General features: G+C 51.0%; 1 protein-coding gene across 2 annotated transcripts; it reads right to left on the bottom strand.

Moving 5' to 3' along the window:
• Positions 1-1,738: 1,738 nt before the first annotated feature.
• On the bottom strand, positions 1,739-26,779 carry NR1I3 (nuclear receptor subfamily 1 group I member 3). Of its 2 annotated transcripts, none has more exons than XM_072114587.1 (9): positions 26,643-26,779; positions 12,549-12,796; positions 12,153-12,283; positions 7,544-7,737; positions 5,395-5,621; positions 4,478-4,623; positions 4,239-4,355; positions 4,024-4,129; positions 1,739-2,644 (listed from the first exon to the last, which is right to left on the bottom strand). In XM_072114587.1, exons 2-9 carry the CDS (start codon positions 12,794-12,796, stop codon positions 2,509-2,511), a joined length of 1,305 nt encoding a protein of 434 aa, XP_071970688.1. In that variant the 5' UTR covers positions 26,643-26,779; the 3' UTR covers positions 1,739-2,508. The 2 variants fall into 2 exon arrangements, with proteins under 2 accessions (XP_071970688.1, XP_071970687.1); XM_072114586.1 differs by lacking the exon at positions 26,643-26,779 and adding an exon at positions 26,528-26,634.
• Between the last annotated feature and the right edge of the window lie 203 nt (positions 26,780-26,982).

Genomic DNA, 26,982 nt, shown 5'->3' with positions numbered 1-26,982 from the left:
GGAAGAGCATGATGGGTGGTGGACCCTGCATCAGGTGCTCATAAGATATACTCACCGTGTCATCACTGTCCCAGAGTCTGACCCGACCCCCACTGACATGGGGGGATGGGTGCAGGACAGCGACACGCTGACACTTGGGGGGGGACAGGACGGGGACACGCTGACACTTGGGGGGGGACAGGACGGGGACACGCTGACACTTGGGGGGGGGGACAGGACGGGGACACGCTGACACTTGGGGGGGGGGGGACAGGACGGGGACACGCTGACACTTGGGGGGGGGGGACAGGACGGGGACACGCTGACACTTGGGGGGGGGGGACAGGACGGGGACACGCTGACACTTGGGGGGGGGACAGGACGGGGACACGCTGACACTTGGGGGGGGGGACAGGACGGGGACACGCTGACACTTGGGGGGGGGGACAGGACGGGGACACGCTGACACTTGGGGGGGGGGACAGGACGGGGACACGCTGACGCTTGGAGGGGGACAGGACGGGGACACGCTGACACTTGGGGGGGGGACAGGACAGGGACACGCTGACGCTTGGGGGGGACAGGACAGGGACACGCTGACGCTTGGAGGGGGACAGGACGGGGACACGCTGACGCTTGGAGGGGGACAGGCTGACCCTTGGGGGGACAGGACAGGGACACGCTGACACTTGGGGCACAGGACGGGGACACGCTGACACTTGGGGGGACAGGACAGGGACACGCTGACGCTTGGAGGGGGGGACAGGACATGGACACGCTGACGCTTGGAGGGGGGGACAGGACATGGACACGCTGACGCTTGGAGGGGGACAGGACGGGGACAGGCTGACGCTTGGAGGGGGACAGGCTGACCCTTGGGGGGGGACAGGACGGGGACACGCTGACCCTTGGGGGGACAGGACGGGGACACGCTGACCCTTGGGGGGGGGGGGGGACAGGACGGGGACACGCTGACCCTTGGGGGGGGGACAGGACGGGGACACGCTGACCCTTGGGGGGGGGGGGGACTGGACGGGGACACGCTGACCCTTGGGGGGGACAGGACGGGGACACGCTGACCCTTGGGGGCACAGTGCGGTGCAGTTGCTGTACACAGGTGACGCAGGATGGAGACTCCATGGGGCATTGTCCGTCCTCATCCAGAACCATCCTGTGTTCACAGCGCCCCCTCCTGCGGACTCCATACCTCCTCTTGATTTGCAGGGTCAGTATTCTGGGAAGAGGAGGAATTGAGACGATCATTCATAATTCATTATGACCCTAAATAGGAGTTGGTCGTCACCCAGCTTTCCCTGGTGCTGAATGGTGTTTTCATCATTTATGTATACATGGAGGGGGCGCTGTTGTAGCTGCGTGGCCACTGTGTAACATACCAATGTTAAAGGAAACCTACCACTTAAAAGTGGTAGGTTTATAGACATATATACACACACGGCCTGTTTCCCCGTGCTAAGTTGCGCAGGTGCGCGTGTGCTGGAGAGCTCGGTGACGTCACCGGCTCTCCAGCACTTTAGAATCCGGCGCGCGCATGGTGCGCCGAGCCCAAGTGCGGTGCGCCGAGTTATAAGTTAATATAACTTATAATTCTAAGATAGGGGCTTTGTTCCCCTAACAAAAATATGCTCAGGGTGAGCTGGTGCCATGTATATGTGTATAAACCTACCACTTTTAAGTGGTAGGTTTCCTTTAAAGATTCATGCGGTGCAGTACCTCTAAGCAGCCACCAGACGGCAGCAGGAATTTTGATAAAAGCTTTATACGTATAACAACAAAATGTACACAGATCCCGCTGCAGGTGACGGGTCGGTCTATGGCAGTGATGGCTAACCTATGGCACGGGTGCCAGAGGTGGCACTCAGAGCCCTTTCTGTGGGCACTCAGGCCATCACCAGAGAGGACTCCAGGTATCTTTCTGCAGTCCCAGACAGCCCAGGACTTGCTGTGCAGAGGTATTTTAAAGTGACAGCTGTACCTGGGACTATTTTCTGCTTTATTGGTGTCCTCAGGTGCTGGTATCAATGAAAACTGTGACTGAAAAGGGAGTATAAATCACAAATTAAATTTCTGTGTTGGCACTTTGCGATAAATAAGCGGGTCTTTGTTGTAGTTTGGGCACTCGGTCTCTAAAAGGTTCGCCATCACTGGTCTATGGCACCAGAGTGTACAGTGTACACACAGGGGGCGCCAGACCCGGCACAGAACATCCGCTGCAAGATCATGATCTGATCTGACAGATTTGATTGCACAAGATAAAAGTTTTGATTGTCATAAATGTCCAATCACTATAAGCGCTGTAGTAGGAGGCCTCCTTCACCGACTCCTGGAACATGGCTGATAGCAGAGAGCAATAGATGGCACCTGAGTGAGATCCACTTCACAACAAGTTGTAATATCTGGGGCCATCAATGCGATAATACTGAATTACGTATCGCCATGTGCAGGAGGATGGGGGTCACTCCATAGAGTCCATTGTGCGTCACATGACCAGTCCTGGCCGCCATCGTGTCCTCAGCTGAAGATCTCCTTCATGAGCGGCGTCATGGCGTCCTCCATCACGTTCTGAATGTGAACCATCTGCTTTGCGTTCTCTTCATTCAAGGTGCGGAGCTCAGCCAACAGCGACAGCAGCTTAGCAAAGAGGAACCTGGAGAAGGAGGAGCCACATTAGTCACAGGAGCCATATAGTCCCGCCCCCAGGACTATATCATGAGTTAGACACAGCCCCGCCCCCAGGACTAAGCTTGATTTCAGTCCTGTATGTAGTAGTGTTGGTTCTGATGCTGTATCCATGTAGTAATCTTGGTTCTGGTTCCATATCTATGCAGTAACCTTGGCTCTAGTCCTGTAGCTATGCAGTAATCTTGGTTCTGGTCCGGCATTTATTTAGCAAACTTGGTGCCAGTGCTGTATATTGGCAGTAAGCTTGGTTCTGGTCTTGTATCTGAGTAGCAGTCTTGGTTATATTTATGTGCCTAGTTAGTAAGCTTGGTTCCAATGCTGCATCTATGTAGTAAGCTTGGTTCTGCTACAGAAAATATGTGATAGTATTCGTTCTGGGCCTGTATCTATGCAGTAATCTTGGTGCCGGTACTGTATCTATGCAGTGAGCTTGGCTGTGGTACTGTAGCTATGTAGTGAGCTTGGTTCTGGTCCAGTATCTAAGTAGCAGTCTTGGTGCTATTGGTGTACCTCTTTAGTAAGTTTAGTTCCAATGCTACATCTATGTAGTAAGCTTGGTTCTGGTACGGAATATATGTGATAGGATTGGTTCTTGTCCCGTATGTATGCCGTAAGCTTGGTGCCGCTGCTGTACGTATGCCGTAAGCTTGGTGCCGCTGCTGTACGTATGCCGTAAGCTTGGTGCCGCTGCTGTACGTATGCCGTAAGCTTGGTGCCGCTGCTGTACGTATGCCGTAAGCTTGGTGCCGCTGCTGTACGTATGCCGTAAGCTTGGTGCCGCTGCTGTACGTATGCCGTAAGCTTGGTGCCGCTGCTGTACGTATGCCGTAAGCTTGGTGCCGCTGCTGTACGTATGCCGTAAGCTTGGTGCCGCTGCTGTACGTATGCCGTAAGCTTGGTGCCGCTGCTGTACGTATGCCGTAAGCTTGGTGCCGCTGCTGTGCGTATGCCGTAAGCTTGGTGCCGCTGCTGTGCGTATGCCGTAAGCTTGGTGCCGCTGCTGTGCGTATGCCGTAAGCTTGGTGCCGCTGCTGTGCGTATGCCGTAAGCTTGGTGCCGCTGCTGTGCGTATGCCGTAAGCTTGGTGCCGCTGCTGTGCGTATGCCGTAAGCTTGGTGCCGCTGCTGTACGTATGCCGTAAGCTTGTGTCCCCATGTAATACATTTAGTTATGTTGTACTTTCTATGTAACAAGTTTTGTTATATGACATCAGATCATGTAAAGCCTCTGCACTGTAGGGAGGCCACAATCTCTCTACAGCCCAGAGCCACTTGTGTTTATGATGGGAACATAAAAGCCCCGCCCACACATATCTAGGCTCCTCCCACACGTGGCTGGTGATACCTGCTGCCGGGAAGCGGATGGTGGTAATCGATGTAACATTTTAGGGTCATGGCCGTCGTCTCCTGGATCTTATCGATGCGGCTGTGCTCGATGACCCCGGGCCGGTCTGTGGAGAGATGATGGGTTATAACGAGACAGATGTAAGACCCCGCCCATCCTGAGACCCCTGATACCCAGTGTAGAGGGGGCCGCACGTGTTACATACACCGCTATACCTGGGGAGAAGAGCGCCAGCGCCTGCGTCAGGACGTACTCCGCCTCGTGGAGCTTCAGCTTGCGGAGGCTGATGTGGAACTTCAGGAGCGGCTCCAGGAACATCCGCTGGAACCCGGCTGTGAGAGAGGCAAGTCATGTGACACACCTCTGCTACATGTCACTGAATGTACGGACATGAAGTGAAGGCTAGGTATAGGTCCAGCATTCCTGCTGTTACCTCCAGGAAGGAAATACTCACTGATGGCGCCATGTTCTATACTCAGCTTCAGGCGTCCGCACTCCCAGATCTTAGTCTCCAGATTAAAGACCGTATTAAACTGCAGATGAGAAACTTCCATCGTAGATCCCTTCAGCAACGAGATCTGATCATCTATGGACAAAGATCTGATGGAACATACATGACATTACTTATCCTGTATTATACCCCAGAGCTGCACTCACTATTCTGCTGCTGGTGCAGTCACTGTGTACATACATGACATTACTTATCCTGTACTGATCCTGAGTTACATCCTGTATTATACCCCAGAGCTGCACTCACTATTCTGCTGCTGGTGCAGTCACTGTACATACATGACATTACTTATCCTGTACTGATCCTGAGTTACATCCTGTATTATACTCCAGAGCTGCACTCACTATTCTGCTGCTGGTGCAGTCACTGTGTACATACATGACATTACTTATCCTGTACTGATCCTGAGTTACATCCTGTATTATACCCCAGAGCTGCACTCACTATTCTGCTGCTGGTGCAGTCACTGTGTACATACAGGACATTACTTATCCTGTACTGATCCTGAGTTACATCCTGTATTATACCCCAGAGCTGCACTCACTATTCTGCTGCTGGTGCAGTCACTGTGTACATACAGGACATTACTTATCCTGTACTGATCCTGAGTTACATCCTGTATTATACCCCAGAGCTGCACTCACTATTCTGCTGCTGGTGCAGTCACTGTGTACATACATGACATTACTTATCCTGTACTGATCCTGAGTTACATCCTGTATTATACTCCAGAGCTGCACTCACTATTCTGCTGCTGGTGCAGTCACTGTGTACATACATGACATTACTTATCCTGTACTGATCCTGAGTTACATCCTGTATTATACCCCAGAGCTGCACTCACTATTCTGTATACTCACTTGAAGACTGGGATTTCCTTAGCAAATTTGATGACTTGCTGGATCATGTAAGTGCTCAGGTCGGCAAAATGTGGCATCTCCTTCAGCACTCCGTCCTCGATGACGCAGTTGGGGATCTGTGGGGAGGTGGGAGACCCCTCTGTACTGCCCGGGCTGCAGTCCGGAGAGAAGGATGATGACCCCTGCTGGTTGTAGTTCTCCCAGTGACCTCTGAAGATGGGCTGTGGCTGGAAGGAAGAAGATCTGTATATCACTATTTGCAGCCACCAGGTGGCGCTGTCTCCCTGCAGATGATCAGATATAGGATCTGAGTGTAAATCTGCTGCTCCTGACACTACCCTGAGCACACAGCAATACGTGGACATAAAGGGGATCTCCGCAGCCGGGATTATCTGTGCGTGTCCTAGGGAACATCTGATGCAAAATAAACACATTAAAACGTCAGATGATTTTCCCCTTTAAGTCAAGTGGGGTCATGATATCTGACAATTTCCAGTTAATAAGTCACACAGCGGAGGCCCAGGATCCGGTGCCATCTGGCAGAGGGGGTAATGAGCGGCACCACATCACGGTACTGGATGTCCCTGCCAAGGAATCGCTCCCGGGTTACTGATTACAGGGGAGCGATAATACACAGGGTCAAAGGTCGTCCTGGAGAAACCCAGCGATCAGCGAAGATAAGAGAAGTGTCCTGCCCAGGTCAGAGGATTAGATACACAGCTCAGCAGTCAGTACCACACAGGATAGGATTAGATACACAGCTCAGCAGTATCACACAGGAGAGGATTAGATACACAGCTCAGCAGTCAGTACCACACAGGATAGGATTAGATACACAGCTCAGCAGGCAGTATCACACAGGAGAGGATTAGATACACAGCTCAGCAGGCAGTATCACACAGGAGAGGATTAGATACACAGCTCAGCAGTCAGTATCACACAGAAGAGGATTAGATACACAGCTCAGCAGTCAGTATCACACAGGATAGGATTAGATACACAGCTCAGCAGTCAGTATCACACAGGAGAGGATTAGATACACAGCTCAGCAGACAGTATCACACAGGAGAGGATTAGATATACAGCTCAGCAGTATTACACAGGATGGGATTAGATACACAGCTCAGCAGTATCACACAGGATAGGATTAGATACACAGCTCAGCAGGCAGTATCACACAGGAGAGGATTAGATACACAGCTCAGCAGGCAGTATCACACGGGATAGGATTAGATACACAGCTCAGCAGGCAGTATCACACGGGATAGGATTAGATACATAGCTCAGCAGGCAGTATCACAAGGGATAGGATTAAATACCTGGCTCAGCAGTATCACACAGGATATGATTAGATACACAGCTCAGCAGACAGTATCACACAGGATAGGATTAGATACACAGCTCAGCAGTATCACACAGGAGAGGATTAGATACACAGCTCAGCAGTATCACACAGGATAGGATTAGATACACAGCTCAGCAGTATCACACAGGATAGGATTAGATACACAGCTCAGCAGTATCACACAGGAGAGGATTAGATACACAGCTCAGCAGTATCACACAGGAGAGGATTAGATACACAGCTCAGCAGTATCACACAGGATAGGATTAGATACACAGCTCAGCAGTATCACACAGGAGAGGATTAGATACACAGCTCAGCATTATCACACAGGATAGGATTAGATACACAGCTCAGCAGTCAGTATCACACAGGAGAGGATTAGATACACAGCTCAGCAGTATCACACAGGATAGGATTAGATACAAAGCTCAGCAGTATCACACAGGATAGGATTAGATACACAGCTCAGCAGTATCACACAGGAGAGGATTAGATACACAGCTCAGCAGTATCACACAGGAGAGGATTAGATACACAGCTCAACAGTATCACACAGGAGAGGATTAGATACACAGCTCAGCAGTATCACACAGGATAGGATTAGATACACAGCTCAGCAGTATCACACAGGATAGGATTAGATACACAGCTCAGCAGTATCACACAGGATAGGATTAGATACACAGCTCAGCAGTATCACACAGGAGAGGATTAGATACACAGCTCAGCAGTCAGTATCACACAGGATAGGATTAGATACACAGCTCAGCAGTCAGTATCACACAGGATAGGATTTGATACCCTGTAATCCACAAAATGTTCCAAATTGGAGTCAAAGTGCTTCCTGTGAGCTTCTACGAGGATGTAGATGAGCTGTTTCTGCTCCTCGGTCAGGGATCCGGTCTCCGGTACTTTCTGGATCCTCTGGAGTCTCTCCTGCTTCTTCCTTAGTCTCAGCTCCCGCCGCGCCATCAACGCATCCTCCGACAGGATCACTGAGAATCACAGACCCGTATTATGTATATTTACAGGGGAACCAAATCCACACACATGTATGCCCCTCCCCCTGCCTGTATATCCTGTGTGAGAGGTAGTCACAGCCCCGCCCCCTGCCTGTACATCCTGTGTGAGAGGTCACAGCCCCGCCCCCTGCCTGTACATCCTGTGTGAGAGGTAGTCACAGCCCGCCCCCTGCCTGTACATCCTGTGTGAGAGGTAGTCACAGGCCGCCCCCTGCCTGTACATCCTGTGTGAGAGGTAGTCACAGCCCCGCCCCCTGCCTGTATATCCTGTGTGAGAGGTGGTCACAGCCCCGCCCCCTGCCTGTATATCCTGTGTGAGAGGTGGTCACAGCCCCGCCCCCTGCCTGTATATCCTGTGTGAGAGGTGGTCACAGCCCCGCCCCCTGCCTGTATATCCTGTGTGAGAGGTGGTCACAGCCCCGCCCCCTGCCTGTATATCCTGTGTGAGAGGTGGTCACAGCCCCGCCCCCTGCCTGTATATCCTGTGTGAGAGGTGGTCACAGCCCCGCCCCCTGCCTGTATATCCTGTGTGAGAGGTGGTCACAGCCCCGCCCCCTGCCTGTATATCCTGTGTGAGAGGTGGTCACAGCCCCGCCCCCTGCCTGTATATCCTGTGTGAGAGGTGGTCACAGCCCCGCCTCCTGCCTGTATATCCTGTGTGAGAGGTGGTCACAGCCCCGCCCCCTGCCTGTATATCCTGTGTGAGAGGTGGTCACAGCCCCGCCCCCTGCCTGTATATCCTGTGTGAGAGGTGGTCACAGCCCCGCCCCCTGCCTGTATATCCTGTGAGAGAGGTAGTCACAGCCCCGCCCCCTGCCTGTATATCCTGTGAGAGAGGTAGTCACAGCCCCTCCCCCTGCCTGTATATCCTGTGTGAGAGGTAGTCACAGCCCCACCCCCTGCTGATGACATCACTATGAAGATTACTGTCTACAGTCATGGCCAAAAGTTTTGAGAAAGATACAAATATTAATTTTTACAAAGTCTCCTGCATCAGGTTTTATAATGGCATATATCCCAGAATGTTATAAAGAGGGATCAGCTTAACAGCAATTTATTGCAAAGTCAATATTTGCCTAGAAAATGAACTTTTCCCCCCAAAACACATTTCCCCTTCATTGCAGGCGCCTTAGGCGGAGCAGCTGCCATGGTGTCAGTGATGTCTCCAGTAACACAGGTGCGGGGGCTGATGAGGACAGGGCTGGAGATCAATCTGTCAGGATTAAGTAACAATCACACCACGGAACACTTTACAAGGAGGCTGGTGCTTGGCTTCATTGTTTCTCTTCTGTTACCCATGGTTATCTCTAAAGAAACACGTGCAGTCGTCATTGCCCTGCACAAAACAGGGAAGAGTATCACAGCCAGAAAGATTGCACCTCAGTCACCGATCTATCGCATCATCAAGGAATTCAGGGAGAGAGGCTCCATCGTTACCAAAAAGGCTCCAGGATCCCAAGAAGGACCAGCAAGTGTCTGGACCGTCTCTTACAAGTGTCTCAGCTTGGGGATGGGGCTCCCAGCATCGCAGAGCTCAGGAATGGCAGCAGCAGGTGTGAGGCATCTGCACGCACTGTGACACTGCGGAGACTCCTGGAGCAAGGCCTGGTGTCCAGGAGGGCAGCACAGAAGCCGCTTCTCTCCAGAAACCATCAGGGACAGACGGATATTCTGCAGGAGGTGCAGGGAGTGGACGCTGAGGACTGGGGGACAGACTGATATTCTGCAGGAGGTGCAGGGAGTGGACGCTGAGGACTGGGGGAAAGGCATTGTCTCTGATGAATCCCCTTTCTGATTGTTGGGAGCAGACAAGGTGAGCGATGCCCCCAGTCCTGTCTCCTGCACCTGTAAAGCCTCCTGCAGCCATTCATGTGGGGGGGGGGGGGGGGGGGGCGGCTTCTCAGCCAAGGGAATCGCCTAAAAACACCTCCATGAATAAAGAATGGAGCAGAATGTCCTCCAGGAGCCGCTTCTCCCAACCCTCCAGGAGCAGATGGTGATGAGCAATGCCTCCTCCAGCATGATGGAGCACCTGCCATAAAGGGGAGAACTAAATGGCTCCGGGAACAGAACACAGAGATTCTGGGTCCATGGCCCGGGAACAGAACACAGAGATTCTGGGTCCATGGCCCGGGAACAGAACACAGAGATTCTGGGTCCATGGCCCGGGAACAGAACACAGAGATTCTGGGTCCATGGCCCGGGAACAGAACACAGAGATTCTGGGTCCATGGCCCGGGAACAGAACACAGAGATTCTGGGTCCATGGCCCGGGAACAGAACACAGAGATTCTGGGTCCATGGCCCGGGAACAGAACACAGAGATTCTGGGTCCATGGCCCGGGAACAGAACACAGAGATTCTGGGTCCATGGCCCGGGGACAGAACACAGAGATTCTGGGTCCATGGCCCGGGAACAGAACACAGAGATTCTGGGTCCATGGCCCGGAAACAGAACATAGAGATTCTGGGTCCATGGCCCGGGAACAGAACACAGAGATTCTGGGTCCATGGCCCGGAAACTCCCCAGAACTTATCCCATTGAGATCTTGTGGTCAATCATCAATTTACAAAGGGTCCGCGGACTGCGATTCCGTTGGGTTTCCCGGATATTTCCTTTTTGCACTGAATTGCCCCGGTTTTTGGCGCACGCGATCAGATTGTGACGCATCGGCGCCGGCTTGCATGCAACAGAAATCGGGGGGCGTGGACGTCGGACAACCCGACGGATTCGGACAAACAGCAGGAATTTAAAAACGAAATTGTGTTGCAAGATCAGCACTCACATCCACCGGGAAGAAGAAGGTGAACTCCCGGTGATGACTTTGTGTCGCCGCCATCTTTAACCCTACAGCTGCCGTTGCTGCATTATAGGAGGTGGATTAAGCCCGGGGGCACCACAAGTCTCAGCATGTCCTGCCATGGAAATTATCTATAATAACCCACATTATTATAATGATGTCACAACCTCCAGCCTAGATCTCACAGAGATGAGGACATGAGATATACTGATGTTACATTATTTTATATTACTGTATTATTATTATATTTGTACAGAATTTTTTTTTAATCAGATCATGTTTTGTATTATTTTTTTGTTAACATTTTTATATCATTTCATATATAAATATTTTCTATTATTTTTCAGTGATTTTTTTATGACATTTTGTATCTTTATCGTTCTTCTCTAACCTTCTACACTCCGGCAGTCATTATCGTTACCGTGTTCTCGTTATATAACGGGTCTGGGGGCCGGACGTGTCCTGGGATAAACCATCCTATTAATATTTGACACGTTTGGGCGGGCGCCTGGATGTGTGACACATAATAAGGGTATAATGGTCCCCCCCCCCCCCCCCCGGAGGCTCGGTGCTGCGTTGCGCTCGCTGCTCTTGTGGATAATGTTTATTGAAATCACATGAATGGAATAAATGGGGTAGGGGGGATATTTATAGATCTATTCCCGGAGCCATGAATACCCGAGGATGGATTATTCTGAGCACACTCAGTCGCTCCGTGCTCCGGGGGAGGAGCCATGAAGGGGTACCGGAGCATCGAGGTCCAGCCGGACCCACAGCATCCACATGTTCTGCTGCTATCTGATATATTATATTATGTGTGTGTCCCATAATGTGCAGGATCCTCGACATTGAGAAACGGCAGAGGTGCTTAAAGGGGTCTTCTATTAAAGACATCTTCCCTTTCCCCCGTTATCAGCATTATAATGACCACAGATTCTCTAAACCCCGTCGGACCTTATAACTACAAGACCAGAGATCCCGAAGGTCCTATTTACGATCGGTCATTAAAATAATAATTTTATGGATATGTCAATTATCCCCTGCAAGTGCTCCGGGGGCGGATCCTAAATGCCCGAATTTGTCCGCAGACAGCAATAACGTAAGCAGGGGCTGAATATGTCCGGTCATAGGAAGGAAGTTAGGTGCCAGTTTTAGCAGGTGCAATGGTCTGTAGACAAATCTGTTCCATCAGTCCCGCCCCCGGTGCACTTGTAGGCTGATTTTCAAAGATGATTATCTCTGTGTTGCTTCATTGGTTCGTGGAGATAGAGTTAAGTCTCTGCTGCTAATAAAAGCTCCTGTCAGGTGCAATCATTGGTTTGGGAGGGATTTCGGACTTGATGGATTTCCTAGTGGTGAACCACTTAGATATATAGATCTTTCCCCCCCCCCCCCCCCATCCTCTGGGATGAGTCGTGAGTATAGACCTGTCCCGGGTTTTATAGACTGTCAGAGTAGTAGCGGGAGGAGGGAGGGGCTGACCTCTGACCCTCCATTTACTAATGGCTTCTGTAGAGTCTGTCTTGCACTACATTGAGAGTCACTTAGTGTATGAGATGTAGTAGGGGAGATGTGCGGAGCACTTACTGTCTTTCCTCATGCCCACCTCCAGGCACCTCTGCAGGCGGCACGCCTGGCACCGCCTCCTCTTGGCCTTGGTGACCGGGCAGGAGCGGGTGAACGGGCAGGTGAAGCTCAGACCCTTAGTCATAGAGCGTCTGAGAAACACAAATCACACAGAATGCAATGTTATAATATACTGTCATGTGATAATAATACAGCACACTGGGGGCGTGTCCTCACACTGCTGTGCTCTTGGCTATCTGGAATGAGCTGTCCCACAGGCCCCTCCCCCCTCTGCGCTGAGGGAGTGCTGGAGGTTTAACCAAAAGCAGATCACAGCTTATACTAGGGTCTGTAGGGCGGAGCCATGCAGAGAGCTCAGAGCACAGCAGGGAGAGGACTCCTGTACAAGGCTTTTACCTGAAGAATCCCTTACAGCCCTCGCAGGTCAGAACGTGGAAGTGGTAGCCATTGGCCTTGTCACCGCACACGGCACACAGCTTCTCCTCCGCATCAGGGTCCAGGTCCTCGCTCTTACCTGTCTTCAGGGTCATAGCAGAGACCCCCAGGGACCCGCAGCTGCTGTTACTGTCCTCCTCATACACTGGGAACATGGCCGAGCTCCAGTCTGCCTGGATAACAGAGGGGTCCTGCTCCTGGTTATTCATCTGGAAGCAGAGAGAGTAATACTGACAACCAGCCAGGATATATATGTGTGTGTGAGAGGTAGTCACAGCCCCGCCCCCTGCCTGTATGTCCTGTGTGAGAGGTAGTCACAGCCCCGCCCCCTGCCTGTATATCCTGTGTGAGAGGTGGTCACAGCCCCACCCCCTGCCTGTATATCCTGTGTGAGAGGTAGTCACAGCCCCACCCCCTGCCTGTATATCCTGTGTGAGAGGTGGTCAAAGCCCCACCGCCTGCCTGTACATCCTGTGTAGTCACAGCCCCGCCCCCTGCCTGTATATCCTGTGTGAGAGGTAGTCACAGCCCCGCCCCCTGCCTGTATATCCTGTGTGAGAGGTAGTCACAGCCCCTCCCCCTGCCTGTATATCCTGTGTGAGAGGTGGTCACAGCCCCGCCCCCTGCCTGTACATCCTGTGTAGTCACAGCCCCACCCCCTGCCTGTATATCCTGTGTGAGAGGTAGTCACAGCCCTGCCTGTATATCCTGTGTGAGAGGTGGTCAAAGCCCCACCGCCTGCCTGTACATCCTGTGTAGTCACAGCCCCGCCCCCTGCCTGTATATCCTGTGTGAGAGGTAGTCACAGCCCGCCCCCTGCCTGTATATCCTGTGTGAGGTAGTCACAGCCCCGCCCCCTGCCTGTATATCCTGTGTGAGAGGTGGTCACAGCCCCGCCCCCTGCCTGTATATCCTGTGTAGTCACAGCCCCACCCCCTGCCTGTATATCCTGTGTGAGAGGTAGTCACAGCCCCACCCCCTGCCTGTATATCCTGTGTGAGAGGTAGTCACAGCCCCACCCCCTGCCTATATATCCTGTGTGAGAGGTAGTCACAGCCCCGCCCCCTGCCTGTACATCCTGTGTAGTCACAGCCCCACCCCCTGCCTGTATATCCTGTGTGAGAGGTAGTCACAGCCCCGCCCCCTGCCTGTACATCCTGTGTGAGAGGTAGTCACAGCCCCGTCCCCTGCCTGTATATCCTGTGTGAGAGGTAGTCACAGCCCCGCCCCCTGCCTGTATATCCTGTGTGTGAGGTAGTCACAGCCCCGCCCCCTGCTGAGGAGCATATAACATATCATAGAGTATCCGTCCCCTGTCCCCTCCCACTCCTGCGGCGGTTGTGTAATGGGAGATAAGCGCAGTAGTAAATACACACAATCTCCTCCCTGTATAATGTGACATAACCAGGTAAACATCGCCCACAGTCGCCCATATTTACACTATGCAGTGACCTTTGACCACGAGACCTTATGAAGCCGGAGAGCGGCAGCAACAAACATCATCAAACTAATAATATCGGATCATCAGATATTCTAGATTATCAAGTGTTCTGGATTGTCAGGTATTCCAGATTGTTAGATTATGTGGGATTATCGGATATTCAGAATTATCCAAAATTCGGGATTATTAGATTATATAGGACTATGGGATATTCTGGATTATTAGATTATATAGGACTATGGGATATTCTGGATTATTAGATTATATAGGACTATGGGATATTCTGGATTATTAGATTATATAGGACTATGGGATATTCTGGATTATTAGATTATATAGGACTATGGGATATTCTGGATTATTAGATTATATAGGACTATGGGATATTCTGGATTATTAGATTATATAGGACTATGGGATATTCTGGATTATTAGATTATATAGGACTATGGGATATTCTGGATTAGCAGAATTAATGGCAGATAATATAGTGTGTGGTGTGTGCATTATATAATCTGGATTATCGGTGATGTATAATACATGGGTCTGGTCTCCTGCTGATCTCTATGTGATGATGGTGCACGGGGCGGCTTCCAGCTCATGTAATATTTACACCCTGCGCACAACCTGGAGGGTGCACGAGCCTGCGCCACCATTTCTGGGTCACATTAACCCTGCAGCTCCTGGGTGGATATGATCCCATACTTCTCCAGAAATACCCCTTTATGGAATCAACTTCCTTAATCCATAGAGGGTCATCCAGAGGGCTTCCATATTACCCCATATGCTCCTATATGTCATAGAATAGGGCCCTATGGCATGGTGTGGGCTCCCATGTTATACCATAGGCCCTCAGTATATAGTCGGGGCTCCCATGTTCTACCATAGGCCCTCAGAATATAGTCGGGGCTCCCATGTTATACCATAGGCCCTCAGAATATAGTCGGGGCTCCCATGTTATACCATAGGCCCTCAGAATATAGTCGGGGCTCCCATGTTATACCATAGGCCCTCAGAATATAGTCGGGGCTCCCATGTTATACCATAGGCCAGTGATGGCGAACCTTTTAGAGACCGAGTGCCCAAACTACAACCAAGACCCGCTTATTTATCGCAAAGTGCCAACATAGAAATGTAATTTGTGATTTATACTCCCTTCTCTGTCACAGCTTTCATTGATACCAGCACCTGAGGACACCAATAAAGCAGAAAATAGAAGAAATTTGGATGATCATTGTAGCTTCGCTCCAGGGTCCCATAAACAGGAAGAATTGTCATGGCCAGAGCAACAACTACAACGATAAATCCAGATCTGTCCACACCTTCCCACTCCTCCAGTAGTCCCAGGTAGAGCTGTCACTTTATAATAGCTCTGTGCACAGCAAGTATCTTCCTGCTGTCTGGGACTGCAGGAAGATACCTGGAGTTATCATTTTCGGTGATGGCCTGGGTGCCCATAGAAAGGGCTCTGAGTGCCACCTCTGGCACCAGTGCCATAGGTTAGCCATCACTGCCATAGGCCCTCAGTATATAGTAGCGGCTCCCATGTTATACCATAGGCCCTCAGAATATAGTCGGGGCTCCCATGTTATACCATAGGCCCTCAGTATATAGTCGGGGCTCCCATGTTATACTATAGGCCCTCAGTATATAGTCGGGGCTCCCATGTTATACCATAGGCCCTCAGTATATAGTCGGGGCTCCCATGTTATACCATAGGCCCTCAGAATGTAGTCAGGGCTCCCATGTTATACCATAGGCCCTCTGAATATAGTTGGGGCTCCCATGTTATACCATAGGCCCTCAGAATGTAGTTGGGGCTCCCATGTTATACCATAGGCCCTCAGCATATAGTCGGGGCTCCCATGTTATACCATAGGCCCTCTGAATATAGTCAGGGCTCCCATGTTATACCATAGGCCCTCTGAATATAGTTGGGGCTCCCATGTTATACCATAGGCCCTCAGAATGTAGTTGGGGCTCCCATGTTATACCATAGGCCCTCAGTATATAGTCGGGGCTCCCATGTTATACCATAGGCCCTCAGTATATAGTCGGGGCTCCCATGTTATACCATAGGCCCCAGGGGTCGGGAACCTATGGCTCGCGAGCCAGATGTGGCTCTTTTGATGGCCGCATCTGGCTCGCAGCCGGGGCTCCTATCCAGGGGCGTAACTACAGCCGCAGCAACTGCTAAGATGCCTGCCAAGACCAGGGGCCCGTATTCCTCGTATGTCCGGGGCCCCTGTTGTGTCCCCGGCTGTAGTTATGCCCCTGGATGTAATCGGCAGAGCAGCGCAGGGTCCGCGGGGTTAATTCAGGGGCGGGCACCTCGGTCTCCCTCCCTGCAGCAGCCTCGTGTGTGAGAGAGGGAGGGGAGGAGACTGTCTGACTGCGGCCAATCCTGGGGCTGGATGTAGCAGCCCGGGAGATTCCTACAGAGGAGACCAGAGAGCTGCATACTGAGGAGACATCAGCACCGGAGACATCAGCACCTGAGGAGAAGGAGCCGGGGATCAGCCAGAGATAAGTGCTCCCTCCCCCCCAGTGTCTCCTCACACTCTGCCTTAACCCCTTAGTGTCCTGTATGCAGGAGCAGCTATGAAGCTCCTAAGTGTCCCTTACAGACCCCTCTGCATCATCCCCTCATATCTTCCCCCACCACTGCAATTCTACATTAATGTGAGGTTCTGCAGCAGCTTAGACACATGTTGGCGTTTGTATGGGGATGTTCTGCAGCGGTTGGCATCTGTATAGGGATGTTCTGCAGCGGTTGGCGTCTGAATGGGGATGTTCTGCAGCAGTTGGCGTCTGTATGGGGATGTTGTGCAGCGGTTGGCGTCTGTATGGGGATATTCTGCAGCGGTTGGCGTCTGTATGGGGATGTTCTGCAGCGGTTGGCGTCTGTATGGGGATGTTCTGCAGCGGTTGGCGTCTGTATGGGGATGTTCTGCAGCGGTTGGCATCTGTATGGGGATGTTCTGCAGCGGTTGGCGTCTGTATGGGGATGTTCTGCAGCGGTTGGCATCTGTATAGGGATGTTCTGCAGCGGTTGGCGTCTGAATGGGGATGTTCTGCAGCAGTTGGCGTCTGTATGGGGATATTCTGCAGCGGTTGGCGTCTGTATGGGGATATTCTGCAGCGGTTGGCGTCTGTATGGGGATATTCTGCAGCGGTTGGCGTCTGTATGGGGATATTCTGCAGCGGTTGGCGTCTGTATGGGGATGTTCTGCAGCGGTTGGCGTCTGTATGGGGATGTTCTGCAGCGGTTGGCGTCTGTATGGGGATGTTCTGCAGCGGTTGGCGTCTGTATGGGGATGTTCTGCAGCGGTTGGCGTCTGTATGGGGATGTTCTGCAGCGGTTGGCGTCTGTATAGGGATGTTCTGCAGCGGTTGGCGTCTGTATAGGGATGTTCTGCAGCGGTTGGCGTCTGTATAGGGATATTCTGCAGCGGTTGGCGTCTGTATGGGGATATTCTGCAGCGGTTGGCGTCTGTATGGGGATATTCTGCAGCGGTTGGCGTCTGTATGGGGATATTCTGCAGCGGTTGGCGTCTGTATGGGGATGTTCTGCAGCGGTTGGCGTCTGTATGGGGATGTTCTGCAGCGGTTGGCGTCTGTATGGGGATGTTCTGCAGCGGTTGGCATCTGTATGGGGATGTTCTGCAGCGGTTGGCGTCTGTATAGGGATGTTCTGCAGCGGTTGGCATCTGTATGGGGATGTTCTGCAGCGGTTGGCTCATGTATGGGGATGTTCTGCAGCGGTTGGCTCATGTATAGGGATGTTCTGCAGCAGTTGCCGTCTGTATAGGGACAGTAAATTAATAGGGAATGTAAATTATCTAATTTTTATTTTACAGGGAATTACCATGGTTTTGGTCCAGTGGCGGCTTAGTACAGGGGGGGGGGGACTCCTTGCTGTACTAATACATATCTTCACCACTGCAATTCTACATTAATGTGAGGTTCTGCAGCAGCTTAGACACATGTTGGCGTTTGTATGGGGATGTTCTGCAGCGGTTGGCATCTGTATAGGGATGTTCTGCAGCGGTTGGCGTCTGAATGGGGATGTTCTGCAGCAGTTGGCGTCTGTATGGGGATGTTGTGCAGCGGTTGGCGTCTGTATGGGGATATTCTGCAGCGGTTGGCGTCTGTATGGGGATATTCTGCAGCGGTTGGCGTCTGTATGGGGATATTCTGCAGCGGTTGGCGTCTGTATGGGGATGTTCTGCAGCGGTTGGCGTCTGTATGGGGATGTTCTGCAGCGGTTGGCGTCTGTATGGGGATGTTCTGCAGCGGTTGGCGTCTGTATGGGGATGTTCTGCAGCGGTTGGCGTCTGTATGGGGATGTTCTGCAGCGGTTGGCGTCTGTATGGGGATGTTCTGCAGCAGTTGGCATCTGTATGGGGATGTTCTGCAGCGGTTGGCGTCTGTATAGGGATGTTCTGCAGCGGTTGGCATCTGTATGGGGATGTTCTGCAGCGGTTGGCTCATGTATGGGGATGTTCTGCAGCGGTTGGCGTCTGTATAGGGATGTTCTGCAGCGGTTGGCTCATGTATAGGGATGTTCTGCAGCAGTTGCCGTCTGTATAGGGACAGTAAATTAATAGGGAATGTAAATTATCTAATTTTTATTTTACAGGGAATTACCATGGTTTTGGTCCAGTGGCGGCTTAGTACAGGGGGGGGGGGACTCCTTGCTGTACTAATAACTGCTGGAGCGATTGTTCCGTCAGTGTCCCTTTAAACATACTGTACGGCTCTCGCAGAATTATATTTTAAAATATGTGGCGCATATGGCTCTCTCAGCCAAAAAGGTTCCTGACCCCTGCCATAGGCCCTCAGTATATAGTCGGGGCTCCCATGTTATACCATAGGCCCTCAGCATATAGTCGGGGCTCCCATGTTATACCATAGGCCCTCTGAATATAGTCAGGGCTCCCATGTTATACCATAGGCCCTCTGAATATAGTTGGGGCTCCCATGTTATAGCATAGGTCCTCAGAATATAGTCGGGGCTCCCATGTTATACCATAGGCCCTCAGTATATAGTCGGGGCTCCCATGTTATACCATATGCCCTCTGCATATAGTCGGGGCTCCCATGTTATACCATAGGCCCTCAGAATGTAGTTGGGGCTCCCATGTTATACCATAGGCCCTCAGAATATAGTTGGGGCTCCCATGTTATAGCATAGGCCCTCAGAATATAGTTGGGGCTCCCATGTTATAGCATAGGCCCTCAGAATATAGTCGGGGCTCCCATGTTATACCATAGGCCCTAGAATATAGTCAGGCTCCTTTATCGTCGGGTTTGACCTTTGACCATGAAGCCTGCATTTCCGTGGTTCCGTTGCATTGTTGCGTTGCGGTTGCCAGTACACACCGTCGGCCACAGTCTGATGACAATGCAGGGCGCTCTCCCTGACAGTATGTGACCGGTTTGTTTACCGCCCCATTGTGAATACCTGAGAACCGGATCCCCCACTTCCACAGTGGGAATGTACGAGACCTTTGTACAGATGGAGGCGGCCCCTCTCATTAACCCTGGTGCAATTACTTAGCACCTAACTGTCCGGACAACGACCCTGCCCCGAGGACATGAAGATTGAGCTGCGAACCTCACTCTGACACCAGGGCCTCCTACCCCATAGTGCTGGTAACAGTGTAAACCTTCCCGCGAAGATGGTAGCGGAGGGGGGCCTAACAAGATGGCATCTGATTGGGACATACAGATTGATTTTCCTCCATGCCAAAAAAATCATCAACCTCGTGACAATAATGGAGACCAAAGCGGAGAAGTTGTTGCAGTGATGTGGCGCTGGCAACCTACACAAGACACGTTTGGGGCTGCCAAATGTCTCGATTCGGTCATTGGCACGAAATGGTGGATTAGGTGCAGTGAACTGCAGGATATTGGCCTAAAATGATGACCACAATAATGGAGAGGGGAGCCGAGCCGGGCACCGAGAGCGGTGCCGAGCCGGGCACAGAGAGAGGAGCCGAGCCGGGCACAGAGAGGAGCCGAGCCGGGCACAGAGAGAGGAGAGGAGCTGGTTCCGGGACAGAAGATGACCGGGTTCCGGTATTTTTGTAACAACCAAGGCTACTACTCTACGCGGCAGTGACTCTCTATGTCAGCTCCCCTTCCGCTCTCCGAGACTCTCTTAGTGGGATTTCATGAGGGCAACTGTCCTCCATAAGTCTCCAAAAAGTACATTGCAGCGTGCCCACAACCCACTTCTGCTCCTGCAACGGACCTAGCGTTCCAGACCCACAGTTCAATCATAACCCCACAGTTGATAACCCCCTCTGGACCCTGGTTCACTCACCCAATGTACAGGCCCCGGCCGAAGAAAACTCCCGCCAACCTACATGACCACACGCTACACTCCCTGGAGTCAAAACACACTTTTCATGAACTATTTTTTATCAGTGCCCCAGGGTCTTCCTGGGTCTGTACTGGTGCTGGCTGCTTGTCCCAGCCGTCAACTACCGTAACCAGAGATGTCAGCAGCACCGAGCACCAGGAACACGTCTAACAACTAGTCATCACGTAACTCAACCACACAAACACCTACTGTGACAAATGCAAAGGGAAAAACCCTCTGAACTTGTAACTTTCTGTCTCCATATCTCACATCTACTACAGCCTAGAACGTGAGACCACCATCATCTTATAGACAAGTATTTTGGCTTTCTCATACATAAAAGTAATTATAAACTCTCGAGCATAAACCTAGTTATCCATCCCTACTACTGTGCTCCTCAATATGTACATTGTAATAGTTGTAAGTGTTTTTTTAAATCTACCTTTTAACAATGCCCTAATCCTTCTGGGCATGCTCTCGATCAGATTCAAACAGGTCTCTGATCCGAGGTCTCTTCCACCACTATATCTAGAGGCTGGAGGTTCCCCCATTCTTCTCTGTACAAATAGAGGCTGGAGGTTCCCCCATTCTTCTTTGTACATCTAGAGGCTGGAGGTTCCTCCATTCTTCTTTGTACATCTAGAGGCTGGAGGTTCCTCCATTCTTCTCTGTACATCTAGAGGCTGGAGGTTCCCCCATTCTTCTCTGTACATCTAGAGGCTGGAGGTTCCCCCATTCTTCTCTGTACATCTAGAGGCTGGAGGTTCCCCCATTCTTCTCTGTACATCTAGAGGCTGGAGGTTCCCCCATTCTTCTTTGTACATCTAGTGGCTGGAGGTTCCCCCATTCTTCTCTGTACATCTAGTGGCTGGAGGTTCCTCCATTCTTCTTTGTACATCTAGAGGCTGGAGGTTCCTCCATTCTTCTCTGTACATCTAGAGGCTGGAGGTTCCCCCATTCTTCTCTGTACATCTAGAGGCTGGAGGTTCCCCCATTCTTCTCTGTACATCTAGAGGCTGGAGGTTCCCCCATTCTTCTTTGTACATCTAGAGGCTGGAGGTTCCCCCATTCTTCTTTGTACATCTAGAGGCTGGAGGTTCCCCCATTCTTCTTTGTACATCTAGAGGCTGGAGGTTCCCCCATTCTTCTTTGTACATCTAGTGGCTGGAGGTTCCCCCATTCTTCTCTGTACATCTAGTGGCTGGAGGTTCCCCCATTCTTCTCTGTACATCTAGTGGCTGGAGGTTCCCCCATTCTTCTTTGTACATCTAGTGGCTGGAGGTTCCCCCATTCTTCTCTGTACATCTAGAGGCTGGAGGATCCTCCATTCTTCTCTGTACATCTAGAGGCTGGAGGTTCCCCCATTCTTCTTTGTACATCTAGAGGCTGGAGGATCCTCCATTCTTCTTTGTACATCTAGAGGCTGGAGGTTCCCCCATTCTTCTTTGTACATCTAGAGGCTGGAGGTTCCCCCATTCTTCTCTGTACATCTAGTGGCTGGAGGTTCCTCCATTCTTCTTTGTACATCTAGAGGCTGGAGGTTCCTCCATTCTTCTCTGTACATCTAGAGGCTGGAGGTTCCCCCATTCTTCTCTGTACATCTAGAGGCTGGAGGTTCCCCCATTCTTCTCTGTACATCTAGAGGCTGGAGGTTCCCCCATTCTTCTCTGTACATCTAGAGGCTGGAGGTTCCCCCATTCTTCTCTGTACATCTAGTGGCTGGAGGTTCCCCCATTCTTCTCTGTACATCTAGAGGCTGGAGGTTCCCCCATTCTTCTCTGTACATCTAGTGGCTGGAGGTTCCCCCATTCTTCTTTGTACATCTAGTGGCTGGAGGTTCCCCCATTCTTCTCTGTACATCTAGTGGCTGGAGGTTCCCCCATTCTTCTCTGTACATCTAGAGGCTGGAGGTTCCTCCATTCTTCTCTGTACATCTAGAGGCTGGAGGTTCCCCCATTCTTCTCTGTACATCTAGAGGCTGGAGGTTCCCCCATTCTTCTCTGTACATCTAGAGGCTGGAGGTTCCCCCATTCTTCTTTGTACATCTAGTGGCTGGAGGTTCCCCCATTCTTCTCTGTACATCTAGTGGCTGGAGGTTCCCCCATTCTTCTCTGTACATCTAGTGGCTGGAGGTTCCCCCATTCTTCTTTGTACATCTAGTGGCTGGAGGTTCCCCCATTCTTCTCTGTACATCTAGAGGCTGGAGGATCCTCCATTCTTCTCTGTACATCTAGAGGCTGGAGGTTCCCCCATTCTTCTTTGTACATCTAGAGGCTGGAGGATCCTCCATTCTTCTTTGTACATCTAGAGGCTGGAGGTTCCCCCATTCTTCTTTGTACATCTAGAGGCTGGAGGTTCCTCCATTCTTCTCTGTACATCTAGAGGCTGGAGGTTCCTCCATTCTTCTCTGTACATCTAGAGGCTGGAGGTTCCTCCATTCTTCTCTGTACATCTAGAGGCTGGAGGTTCCCCCATTCTTCTCTGTACATCTAGAGGCTGGAGGTTCCCCCATTCTTCTCTGTACATCTAGAGGCTGGAGGTTCCTCCATTCTTCTTTATACATCTAGAGGCTGGAGGACTCGCTCCTGTTCAGACACATTGGTCGGAGAATATTTTACAATCCACAGATTCTCAATGTGATTTAGGTTTGGGCAGTGACAGGACATTGCACACACGTGATGTAAAAAGAAGAATGGAGGAACCTCCAGCCTCACATCCCAACACACCGGCCGTGTACGACGTCACATCCCCACACACACCGGCCGTATATGACGTCACACCCCCACACACCGGCCGTATATGACGTCACACCCCCACACACCGGCCGTATATGACGTCACATCCCCACACACCGGCCGTATATGACGTCACATCCCCACACACCGGCCGTATATGACGTCACATCTCCCCACACACCGGCCGTATATGACGTCACATCTCCACACACCGGCCGTATATGACGTCACATCCCCACACACACCGGCCGTATATGACGTCACATCTCCCCACACACCGGCCGTATATGACGTCACATCTCCCCACACACCAGCCGTATATGACGTCACATCCCCACACACCGGCCGTATATGACGTCACATCCCCACACACCGGCCGTATATGACGTCACATCCCCACACACCGGCCGTATATGACGTCACATCCACACACACCGGCCGTATATGACGTCACATCTCCACACACCGGCCGTATATGACGTCACATCCCCACACACCGGCCGTATATGACGTCACATCCACACACACCGGCCGTATATGACGTCACATCCCCACACACCGGCCGTATATGACGTCACATCTCCACACACACCGGCCGTATATGACATCACATCCCCACACACCGGCCGTATATGACGTCACATCCCCACACACCGGCCGTATATGACGTCACATCTCCCCACACACCGGCCGTATATGACGTCACATCTCCCCACACACCGGCCGTATATGACGTCACATCCCCACACACCGGCCGTATATGACGTCACATCCCCACACACACACCGGCCGTATATGACGTCACATCCCCACACACACACCGGCCGTATATGACGTCACATCCCCACACACCGGCCGTATATGACGTCACATCCCCACACACCGGCCGTATATGACGTCACACCCCCACACACCGGCCGTATATGACGTCACATCTCCCCACACACCGGCCGTATATGACGTCACATCTCCACACACCGGCCGTATATGACGTCACATCCCCACACACCGGCCGTATATGACGTCACATCCCCACACACCGGCCGTATATGACGTCACATCTCCCCACACACCGGCCGTATATGACGTCACATCCCCACACACACCGGCCGTATATGACGTCACATCCCCACACACACCGGCCGTATATGACGTCACATCCCCACACACACCGGCCGTATATGACGTCACATCCCCACACACACCGGCCGTATATGACGTCACATCCCCACACACCGGCCGTATATGACGTCACATCCCCACACACACCGGCCGTATATGACGTCACATCCTCACACACCGGCCGTATATGACGTCACATCCCCACACACCGGCCGTATATGACGTCACACCCCCACACACCGGCCGTATATGACGTCACATCCCCACACACCGGCCATACATGACGTCAGTGACCTTTATACACACAGCGTTGTGTCTGAACAGCGTCCCATAACATCTCCTCCATCCTTGGCGCTGGCGGTCGGAGTGTTGTTGTGTTTGTACATTAGCACAAGGACGAGCTATATATAATGCGGAGGTCAGGGATCTGTCGGGTTATTAGGTAACGGGTTAGTGGAGACTCACCTCAGCGCCTGTGACATCTCCTCTGAGGGAATTCATCCAGGGAGCAGAGTTTGCACTTTGCCCGTCATAAAGGAAGAGACAGTAATACAACAAGTGGATATTACATGGCTGCCATTACCTCAGCACGGGGAGACATCATTACCAAGTGACCAAAAAACATGGCGTCCTGATGCACCATGGGGGCGAGGACCTAATGAGCCCCAAAATACAGCACAAGAGATAAGATGGATTCCAGATACAATACAGTCTCGGGACTGCAAGCCTCTAGGTAGTGAGACCCCACAGCACCCCGCCGCCTCAGGCTAGCAGCATCCCACAGCACCCATTGGATAGCAGCACCCCGCAGCCTCAGGCTAGCACCCATCGGATAGCAGCACCCATCGGATAGCAGCACCCATCGGATAGCAGCACCCATCGGATAGCAGCACCCCACAGCCTCCAAATAACACTACAGTCTCTGAATATAGTAACCTACATGGCCCATATGTAAATTAGGCACGGAGTATTATATCAGGTAATACTGAGGACACATGGCAGTGCCAGGCAGTAAACATGCAGCCATTGCACAACAATGTAATAAACGCTGTACACGCGAGTACGACCCGGCGCTCTGGAGATGGCTGTGTAAACACCGTACAAATTATCAGATGTTTTTATTATAAAATACCTTCATGCAGTAACAGAGCCAATCTTCCTGGATTGTTACATTGGGCTGGTGACACAAGTCACAGATCAGGATCTCCGTTACCAAATCCAATCCACGGGTACCCCCCCCCCCCCAGCCCCAAATATTATGTACAAGTACAGAATATACATCTACCTGTACAATCTAATCCAACCATCATATTTCATCTGTACAATCCACAGACGCAATGTGTGTATCCAATGTCTGTACAATCAGAATCTGCGCTATACATGACAGATGGAAGTCAACATTTGTTCAGTCATGTCTGTAAACCCTGTGCAATCTGGTCTATGACATCTTTACACTTGTATGTCATGTGTACAATCCACATCCACACAATCAGATTTATGCAATTTATGTACACAATCATCTTTATTTGTTACTTCTTCAATAATATCCCATTTGCACAATCAACATCTGCAGGACCTGATGAATCTTATTTGTTTATTCTTATGTATAAAATCTGCAAAAATATATGTATATCCAATCTGTATCCTCTACACAATCATATGTATATCATCTGTGCATTCATCCTTATAACATCTATACAATTAATGTCCATACAATCAGTGTCTGTACAACCTGATAAGCAATGTCTATGCAATCAAACAATGTAATTTGTACAATCTGACAAGCAAAGTCTATACAATCATATATATATTATCTGTGCAATATCTTTACAATCCAATCTATGTTGTCTATGATTTCATAACTATGTCATCTAGACAATAATACAATAATCTCTACTACTAACAAACGGACAATCATATGTGTGCCTTTTGTACAATAAATATCGGTACAATCCTACTAATGTAATCTGAACAATCAGTGTGCAATCAAAATGTATGCATTTTGTACAATCAGTATGTATGCAATCAAATGCACCATATCTGAACAATCAGTATCTGTACAATCATACTTGTGTCATTTGCATGTACAAAAGTTACGTAATCATTAAAGTCGTACCATCTCACATGTCAGCCGCACAATATACATCTGTACAACCAAACATGTGGCAATCAAAATCTGTGGGGGGACAGCACATAAGACATAGGTATATACATAATAAGTCTCCCCTCTTAGTCGCTTAGGAGGTGTTCACACCTGGCAGAAGTTTCTTACCTGCAGCCTGTGCAGCGCTCCCCCAGTACATAGAAGCAGTGCAGATCTGCCAAATGTGAAGTGACCCTTTAAGGGGGGCCCTACAGTGTTGTGCAGGTGCATGTGGAGGACCTACCTGTAGAGAGTCCAGGCTCAGCTGTGAGCTGCCCCCATGTAATCTCAGAATACCCACAATGCCCAGGGAATGAAGTCAGACCTGCCCGGCCTGTCAGTGCAGAACAGCCTGTACCTGCACCGCCCCACACCTGGTAAACATCAGGGAGGGGAGGATCACCAGGACTACAACCCCCAGCATCCTCCACTGCATGATCTGTACTCAGAGAGATATCACTGTGTTATCTGTGGTGTTACATAGGACTGCAGGACACATCTACTACATGATCTGTACTCAGAGATATCACTGTGTTATCTGTGGTGTTACATAGGACTGCAGGGCACATCTACTACATGATCTG

The sequence above is a fragment of the Engystomops pustulosus genome, chromosome 7 (assembly GCF_040894005.1).
Source record: "Engystomops pustulosus chromosome 7, aEngPut4.maternal, whole genome shotgun sequence".
NCBI lineage: Eukaryota > Metazoa > Chordata > Amphibia > Anura > Leptodactylidae > Engystomops > Engystomops pustulosus.
The sequence above is the reverse complement of the archived record's forward strand: the minus strand, read 5'-3'. Positions and strand labels throughout refer to the sequence as shown.

Coding starts and splice junctions, on each gene's coding strand:
- NR1I3 (XM_072114586.1), bottom strand. CDS start 26,629: ATGCACCTGCACAACACTGTAGGGCCCCCCTTAAAGGGTCACTTCACA. Junction 4,624..5,394: donor AAGGAAATCCCAGTCTTCAA/GTGAGTATACAG, acceptor ATGTTCCATCAG/ATCTTTGTCCATAGATGATC. Junction 2,645..4,023: donor CATCCGCTTCCCGGCAGCAG/GTATCACCAGCC, acceptor CTCCTTCTCCAG/GTTCCTCTTTGCTAAGCTGC.